Source organism: Mangifera indica, chromosome 17, assembly GCF_011075055.1.
Source record: "Mangifera indica cultivar Alphonso chromosome 17, CATAS_Mindica_2.1, whole genome shotgun sequence".
NCBI lineage: Eukaryota > Viridiplantae > Streptophyta > Magnoliopsida > Sapindales > Anacardiaceae > Mangifera > Mangifera indica.
In genome coordinates this window covers 12,263,490-12,273,384 of record NC_058153.1, presented here as the reverse complement: position 1 = coordinate 12,273,384, position 9,895 = coordinate 12,263,490, and the positions used below count along the sequence as shown (strand labels likewise).

The window sequence follows — 9,895 nt, the reverse complement described above, 5'->3', positions numbered from 1 at the left end:
GTGACTTCCCAGGCTCAAACGTTGGCTGACGACGGTGATTTCCGTTGTTGCTGTGACCGACGACTTCTCATTTATTCTGTCAATTACTGAGTTAACAACAGAAGTTTGAAGTGTAATCCAGGCCATAGAAACCAGTTATTCCTAATCCTGTAAAAGAAACTAAAACAAAGTCTTAAAACGGTTCAACCGACAATGTGAAAGCTGTTTCTCCTTACAGAGATGAACTTAAAAAGCCCTTTGCATCCATCCAAAGAGCGTTTCTTGAACCATTCTCTTATTTTCCAGTGGGCTGCTACACTGGTTTTCTTATTATTCCCACCTAAGACAAACCGCCTTTCCCTCTTTTTAGTAAGTCGTTCAATAGAGCCGCAGTCGTTCAAACGACTTCTCATTTATGACTAAATTGTAATTCAATCGGTTCAAACGGTTCAACCGACCGGTTCAAACGGTTTAACCGGTCCGATCGAAACCAGTACTTAAAACGGTTTTTATCCCGGTCTGGTTTTGAAAACCTTGGGTTTAATCCGTAATCCAAACTGAACTAAGCCGTATTTTTCTAATTTAGTTTGGTTTGGTTTGAAAATTTTAAATTTCAATATCTCTACATGTTTCATTTTCTTTGGATGTTTATTGTTTATGTTTTTTAATGTTATAGATAATTATAATTCAATATTATTTATTAAATAGGAAATATTGGGAAGTAAATGATTTTTTGTTGATTTAAACCATAATTTTTTAGTTTAGTTTGGTTTGGTTTGGTTTGAAATTTAAAATAGTTTGGTTTGATTTGAAATTGTTTCCAAACTTTTCTTCTAGTTTGGTTTAAAAAATTATTAAATTGAAATTTTCCAGGAAGCAATAGTTTTTATAACATATTAAATCTTTTTAACTTTAAACCCTAAACTGAAGAAGTTAAAAAAAGAAAAACTTTTTTCTTTTTTTTTTAAACTCAAAATTTCAAGTGTTTTTACTCAATCTCAAATCCAACTGTCTTATTTATGAATTGCCTCAAATATACTTTGAAAGGCCATTTTTTTGAAAAAATAGCTTATTATGAGCATAATTTAATAAAAAAGTGTGGCCTTTTTTACTAAATAATGTATCTAAAATGCTAGTTGTATTATTTGTCTATAACCTAATTTAAAAATCTCCCTAACTTAGACTAATTGCATTATTTTAAAGATTGTGCCTTATATTTTAAGACCAGTTTCACTTAGAGTTCTCAAATAGAGGGAATAGGTGTTTCATCATAAAAGAACATGTGTTCAAGACAGTGAAATCTCATAACGAAGTCATTCCAAGCAAGAAACCATCGTTCTAGGTGACACTGAAGAGTAGAACGAGTCATTTCTCAAATTTGTCATTACCTATACCATAAGCATCTTAGTTAAGGGTGGAAATCAACCGAACCAAGCCTAAACATCTTTTAACTCAAGTTTGACTTAAATTCTTCGAGCTTACATTAAGGGTGGTTCAAATAAAAATGATTCAATTTAAGTTTAGCTTGAATTTATGGTTTAAATTCATGACTCAGATTTGTGGTTTGAATTTGTGACTCATTGACAAAATAACGTCGTTTAACAATTATTTAACATAATTCAAATCAAGCCTTAAGCCAAGTTCGAACAGAATAGAGCCACCTATCCAGCTCACAAGCCAAACCAAGCTAAACTATTTATAGCTCGAGTTTGGCACAATTATAAAGTGAGTTGAATCTCTGAACTCAAACTCGGTTTATATTTGAAGAAAACGAAATTGAACCGAGTTGGCTTTCAAGCCTCAATCAGCACAGTTCGGGTCAAACCATAATCTTAGTCATTCTAACGAGGAAATGAGTTGTTCTATTGACTATTCCAAGCATGTTAGTAGCATCCAAATTAGCAGAAGCATAACAAAAGGAGGAACGAGGTCATTCCATGGAAATCAAGCAAGGTTGAAGAGTAGAGCAAGCTCATTTCGTCAGACAAACTGAAGATTTTTTTGTCAAGACATTATTGTAATTTTTGGGTTACTTAGGTTACCAATTTATAAGAGAATCACTCATTTGAATAATGTATCAGTTCAAGAAATTTTCTTCATATCAATAATAAGGACAACTTTGTGAACGTAGGCATATTGTTGAACCACCTAAATTTGTGTCTTGTGAGATTGCTCATTTTTTACCTTGAATTTTTTTTCTTTTGTTATTCTACAACTCTCATTCAATATCTTGCAAAGATAAAAATATTTAGAACAACAACTAGTATTAGATCTAGGCAAAGATGGGTGGATTGAGTCTGCACGCAAGTTTGACAAGTTCGATGGAAAGGTGAATTTCAGTTATGACAGTAAAAGGTTTCAGACTTGTCAGCATAGAATAAAGTACATAAGGTGTTGAGAGGAATAAAGTCAGCCAACATTGATGAGTAAAAATTACAAGACATGAAGATGTCGCCTTCAATACAATCACAAATTCAGTATTATACGATGTGGTCATTGAAAAGACAGCCAAAAAAGGTTTGTGGTTAAAATTGGAGATCATGTTCATGTCCAAGAATGTCACTAATAAATTGTTTATGAAATGTGACTTGTTCAAGCTTAGAATGGAAGAAGATGGAAACCTGGGAGAACACATAGCTCAATTCAACTGGAAGGTCAATGATCTATTGTGTATGGATGTTAAATTGAAGTACGAGGCCTAGGAAATTATGTTTATCTACTCTTTAGCACCTTCGTTCAATCACTTAACAGCTATGTTGATGTTTGGGAAGGAAATACTACATTATAAAGAAGTTGTTTCAGTTTTAATGAAGATTACAATGCGAAAGTTGGAGACATGAGCTATCGGGCAAATAATTTGTAAGCAAGTTCTAAACGTGGCATAGGTATAGGAAGAGATAATGGGTTAGGTGAGAGGAAAATGCAAAGAAAGGTCAAACTCAATGGTGAAGAAGGGGAATGTATCAAGTGTTGTCAAAAGGTACACTAGAAGAGAGATTGCTCATTACTAAAAAACTCAAGGAATTAACAAGTAGAAAAATATTGTTTCAAGTTTTGTCAATGTAACATTCGATACGTCTGGTGATAAATATTTATTGGTAGTTTCTACGGCACGTAATAATTCTCTGGTAGATAATCAAATTTTAAAATTCAGTGTTCTTCACAATATACAGGTGTATATAGAGTGGTTCCAAAGTTATAAGGTATGTGATACTGATATCGTTGTTTTGGGTGATAATCATTCATGCAATGCAGTGGGGATATGGACTATTAGAGTAGGGTAACCGATGGTGTAATTAGGACATTAGAAAATGTTAACATGTGCTAGAATTGAAGAAGGATCTGATTTCTTTATAGCAGTTAGAAAACACATTGCATGAGTTTTCAACAGCTCCAAATAGTATAATTATAAAGGTTTCAGGAGTTATGACATTGATGAAAAGGAAGCGAATATATATCTACTTGTACAAACTCATAGGTAGCACATTTGAGTGGAATTGTATTTTCCTCTTCAGAAGCTAGCCAAGATACCGCCAAACTATGACATGTGTTTAGGATATATCAGTAAACATGGTTTGTATGAACTCCATGAAAGATAGTTTTTGGAAATTATTAACAGTGTCAGTTTGGATTTGGTCGAATTACACATTTATGAGAAACAGAATAAGGTTTAATTCAAAATTTCCTTATATAAGAGCAAGCATGTATTAGAGTATGTTCATTAAGACGTAAAAAAAAGGTCCAATATAGATACCAACAAAAGGTGGAGTCAAGTATTTTGTAATTTTTATTAGTGACCTTTCTACATATCACATAATGTACCCTCAAGGGTCAAAGAATGAAAAGCTTAAGTTAAAAAGTAAGCTGATAAAAATGTTAAATGTTGTAGGTCTTACAATAAAAGAATTCTTTGGAAAAAGGGGATTTGAGAAAATTTTCATAATTCCAATGACTCTACAATAGAATGGGTAGGAGAAATGATGAACATAACTTTGCCAGGAAGAGTTTGATTAGGGTGGACGCTTACCATGTGAACAAATTAATATTTATGCAAGTAAGAGAAAGAGGATTGTACAATTGACCATTAACTTTATCAATTTATAAGTCATGCTTAATATAAAAAATACTTGTGGAAGCCTGAGCTCATAAATTTAGTTATTTTAAAATAGGAGAAAAGTAAATAATAATATCACCTAAACACAAGATGTTAATTCAATTTCTACAGATAAATTTATTCAATTTATTTATGCACATAGTTTTATTTAAATTTTATTAAGTATCAAAGACGAGGTTGAAGTAGTAAGTGTTCTTTGAATGAGTGTTAATTCCAACAATTACCTCTTCCTATGAGGACACCCCAACACAAAGTTAAATTTATAAGCAGGGTTTGAATGAGAAAATATAGAGAGAAAGATTAGAACACTAAGTAAGGATTAACAAGAATTTTGTACACATGAACCTGGTGAGGCTGCTGCAGCTTGAAGTTATTGACACTGTGAGTACTGCTGCTAATTAAACTATGAGTTTTGATGAAATTATGCATTGAAGGATTGCAACTAATAGGATTTTAACAGAGCTTAACAGCAGCTCTTTCCCTTACCCTCAGCTTAACAGATTTCAAAGCGACAACTTTTTCTTCCAACAACTGACCAAAACCATTTTCAGCCGCTTATATTCCTCACAACATTTCAGCATCAATATTTTTTTAATGAATTTCAACAGATTTGCTACCATAAAAGACTAAACTGAAACCAAAGCAAGACACCAAACAACTTTCTTTATGCAAAGTTAAACACTAACCTAAGCCTGTAACATGTTGCCATGCATAGAGCATCTCAGAGGCACACAGCGAATCTAGAATCTTTCCCATGTCACATAATAGGAGGAGGAGGGCATTCCCATATAGCAAATACATTCTCCCGACGGTGGAGAGCAAACAGTCTATCACCACCGATAGAGAAATCACAAAAGGAACGTCCAACATTTGATTGAAGCTTGGATGTAAACACCCAATCCGGACCACAAAATATAGAGATTGAATCGTCCTTCAATGAAAACATCTGCCCCTTGTGCAGTGCCAGTTTTGGATCATGAGGCTCCAAGATATGCCCGGTATTCCCAATCCGGGGGTCTCTTGACATCCACCTTACACTTCCTCCATTGAACCTTAAGTCAATGAACCCCAAATTCTGATGCTCATTCACCACATAAATGGAGTTGCTCTCCTCCATTGCAAAGGCATCCGTAACACCTAAAATATCAGACCAACGGCACACCATGTTCTTGTCCCTAAAATCCAATAAATAAATGTAACATTTATCCTTTCTTTGATACAATTTTGCAAGCAATAAACAGTTCCTCCCATTTAACCACTGTAACTTATCAGCATCACCGAGAGACCAACCATCTCTCTCATAAAAGAAATCTATCTGTTTTCCTGTCACCTGATCCCAAACTCCAACCCCACACTCATTATTCCCCACTTTACAACTTGAAAATATCTTATGATCACTACTAAAACTCAAAACCCCAGCAGTAAAACTCTTCACTTGATTGTCATGGCTGACATGAAATTCATACCTCAACTCTCCACTTGAAGCACTGAACAATCCCATCCCTCCATCTTTGCCACCTAATCCTTGACAAGCAGTTACAAGATTCTCAGAATCAACCCAACCGATATCATTAACTCTTCGATAATCAAGATTGATTGGTGGATGTTCTTTCAACATCCAATCATACACATGAACTATGCTGCCATGAGCCACACAGCAGCCACCATCTGGCCTCGCCCGGATTAATCTTGCATCACCGGGAGCCTGACCCTTTACAGACTGGGCTAGCCTCAACCTGTTGACATCAAATGGACCCCATTTGGCCATGCGGACATGGTCTAGAAGGCCATAAAATGAGGCCTCTCTATAGAAGAGTCTTTCATTGATTTTTGGGGGAATGTTGAGATCGCCTGTGCAGAGAAGATCAAGAAGCACTGAAAAACATTTGGGGTTTCGATCAATGAAGAGAGCTTCATTAGAATTGTTGTTAAATTGTGAGTTTAACTCCCAGTTTTCATCAAATAATGTACCGAAAAAAGAGTTTCGCCCTGTATTTGCTAGAGTTTTAATAGTTGTTTCAAATATTGTACTGCGTACGTTAAACTTTACTCGATCCTTTTGAATTGCCATATCCGATTCTTGGCCTGTTCAGCCAAATTTTATAAATTTACACGGTCAACAAGCCAAAAGATTTGATTTGAACACAAATTCGAGAGATTATTATACCAAAAACACAAAAAGCAGAGGATTTTTTTAAGCTTCCAGGAAACTTGAGGAGAAAATTCTACCTATTAATTAAGGGAATAAAAAGGAGAAATTTCAAACAAAACAAATGAAGAATACTACAAGAACATTAACGGAAGCTGAACTTAAGGATTTTAGAGATGGGTTTGAGATTTTTTCTTTTGGAGAAATTTTGAGGGTATTGATTTCAAACAAATTGTTGGCTCAATAATTCTTCTCTCTTTTTTACTTTGCTTTCTCCATGTTGTTCTCTTTTTAGTCTTTGGCCATCTTTAGACTTCCTTCAGATGAAATATAGTTGAGGAGGTGGGCTCCATTTTAATTTTCTTTCCACTTTAGGTAGATCAAACGGTTAAGATTTCATCATCCTCGTCATCTGATATCAACATACTCCCTAGTTGGGTTGGGTCCCCCTTAACTTGGCCTTCCTTTTGAAATTTCAAGTCATCTTTGGTTACCACTATGTTGAGTTGTCACCATCTCATGGAGTTTTCCACCCTTTGATGGATGTACAATTCAAGTCAAAAGTGATCCAACGGTTGATATTTGAGGGTAGAGCTACCTTTAAGATGGTGTATAAAAAATTTATTATGGAAAACAATAATACTTCATGTATTAACAATAGCACAATTATGAGTACAAATATTAATATATCATAATATGATATAATGATTTTAAATTATAAATAAAATAATATTTTATAACATAGTTTTAACACTTAAGAGGTTGTCTTTAACTAACAAGAAATCGCATTGGGTATTTGAGATTTGGCTTGGTACAATAAGGTTCATAGAATCTAAAACAATAAAATTATGTATACACATTTTTTATATACAATTTATATATACAGGTGATTTGTCATCATGTGATTAGATAATTTGAATTAAAGATAAAGTAATATCTAATCATACGATAACACATTATCTATATATATAAATTATATACAAAAATATGTACACACAATATTGTTTAAATATAAAAGTGATTCATATATCCTCGTTAAATTGGTATTTGCTTGAACGTTTTTAAAGTCTATGATACTCCAAATCTATACATTTTTATTTTTCGGCTATTACAATTGGGGGATACTTTTCTTAAAACCTAGGGGTGATTGGATTGCCAAAGATTTTAAATGAATGATGATAAGATTTGTTGATATGGGTACGAACCTTCAACGGATTCGCCACCGAAAAAGGCAAAGGGAAACTAAAGCAAGACACCAAACTTTCTTTAGCAAAGTTAAAGACAAACATAAACCTGTAACATACACTTTTGTTAGAAAATTTCTTGAATGTGATCAAACTTTTATATTGTTTTAATTTAATAAAATCGGGGTAAATATACAGGCCAACAAATTTTGTTTGTGGGCATACCGTGATTATTTTTGTTGAATGTCTCATAAAGAAATCTATCTGCTTTCCTGTCACATGGTCTCAAACTCCAAACCCACTCTCATTACTCTCCGCTTTACAACTTGAAAACATCTCATAATCAGTACTAAAACTCAATGGCCCAGCTGTGTAACTCTTTACTTGATAGTCGTGGCTAACCTGAAATTTGTACCTCAACTCTCCACTTGGGGCTCTAAACAATCCCATCCCTCCATCTTTGCTGCCTAATCTTTCACCAGCAGTTATCACAACATTCTTAAAATCAGCCCAACCAATATCATTAACTCTACGATAATCAAGATTAATTGGTGTATGTTCTACCAACATCCAATCATACACATGAACCATGCTGCCATGAGCCACACAGCAGCCGTCATCTGGCCCACCCGGATTAATGTTGCATCTCCAGGAGCCTGACCCCGTAACAGATGGGGCTAGCCTTAACCTGTTGCCAGCAAAGAGACCCCATTTGGGCCCTGCAGACATGGTCTAGAAGGCCATAAAATGAGGCCTCTCTACAGAGGCGTCTTTCAATGATATTTTGGGGAATGTTGAGATCACCTGTGCAGAGAAGATCAAGAAACACTGAAAAGCATTTGGGGTTTCGATCAATGAAGATAGCTTCATCATTATTGTTGCTGAATTGTGACTATAAGTCCTAGTTTTCATCAAATAATGTACCAAAAAAAGAGTTTCACCTTGTATTTACTAGAGTTGTAACAATTGTTTCAAATATTGTACCGTGTAACTTGACTCGATCCTTTTGAATTCCCATATCCAATTCTTGGCCTTTGGATGGACTAGGATCTCTAAGAAGATAAAATAAATGAGAGAGTTTATCAAATTTTTATTTGTTGACTTTTTAACGTGATTTATATAATAAACCCTAGTACCATAAATCCTTGTTAAATAATGATACTTTTAGTGATAAAGATAAAATTAATATGTTCAGGAAAGTGTGTCTTTGATTCATGGAATTTATATAGTCCAAGAGTCACAGCTATGTTTGTTATGATCGAAGTGTCACAATTTATGTTTGCTTTGTTCCAAGAGTCATTTGCCTTAATCAAGAGTCATATTTATGTTAATTTGGTCCATGCAGACACTCATACTCTAACTTCAGAACCAAACTCGTGTAGCTCGAACTCAACCTGGACTCGACTTCCGACTCGAGATGAAAGCTACCAAGGCTAGCATATTTAAACGTTTCTATATATGTTTCAAAGTTAACATTCGATCTTCTTTTGGCAGTATAAGCTCCTTGCTAAGTTTGGACGTATTACTTGTTTGTGGGATACCTAAAAACTTAAACATGAGTTGCTTCTTACTAAAAGTATTTATTCTATTGAACAACAATTTGCAAGATCATATCTTCTTTAATAATTTAAACTTGACAAAAGTATTAAGAATACAATTCAATGGCAAACATTTTAGTGAAAAGATTCTAGAAAGTATGTTAAATTGCTCTTGTTTATTTGTATCTCAATGATAATAATATCTAAGGTAAAATACCAAGATAGTTTGGAAATATATCATATTTATTAGTTGAGATAGTAATATATAATAATCAACTTGAAGGTCCATTTTCAAATGAACTTTATCAATCTCAAAAAACTTGAAATTTTGGATCTTTCAAAGAACCATAGATTTATTTTTGTCACTTAACTTTACAACAAAATATTGAAAAATAAAAAATTGACATACATATATACAACCTGATATATGATTCATCGTCAAAATTGTGTGAGATGATCAATAACAAAATAGTAGCAAAGGAGCATCCATATTTTCACAAGAAACTATATCCATCAATATGGATCTATATACAAAATTCTGGCGAACACTATAAGCACAATTATGTACTTATATGTAGCTCACCACTAAGATAATATAGAAAATGTCCGTAACAACAAAATCATGATCATCTCCCTTATTACTTGAAGAAATTTTTGGTGCCAATGATGGTGATTTTGATGGGCTGCAACTTTTATTCAACAACAATCCGCAAAGAAATTAATTTTCTTCATAATATTCTCTTCAAAGATTGCAAATTATCAAAATCTTTAAGATGTTTTGTCTAATAAATTATTGTATGCTACACTAAATACAGACAAAATGTATATTTATACTAATTCAAAAGGGATATGCCCTCTCAAACTTTCCTAAGAAAGATCTAATGTTTGGAAAGTGGAGCAACGAAAAGAAAGTCCGAAGAGAAAGAGGCAA

At 33.7% G+C, this 9,895-nt stretch overlaps 1 protein-coding gene and 1 pseudogene across 1 annotated transcript; both read right to left on the bottom strand.

Annotated features, from left to right (window-relative positions):
* Window positions 1–4,365: 4,365 nt before the first annotated feature.
* LOC123200407 (BTB/POZ domain-containing protein At2g24240-like) lies at window positions 4,366–6,526 on the bottom strand. Its single transcript, XM_044615570.1, has one exon. The coding sequence runs from the start codon at window positions 6,162–6,164 to the stop codon at window positions 4,851–4,853; it is 1,314 nt and encodes a 437-aa protein (XP_044471505.1). The 5' UTR covers window positions 6,165–6,526; the 3' UTR covers window positions 4,366–4,850.
* Window positions 6,527–7,517: 991 nt separating this feature from the next.
* Window positions 7,518–8,444, bottom strand: LOC123200264 (annotated as a pseudogene).
* Between the last annotated feature and the right edge of the window lie 1,451 nt (window positions 8,445–9,895).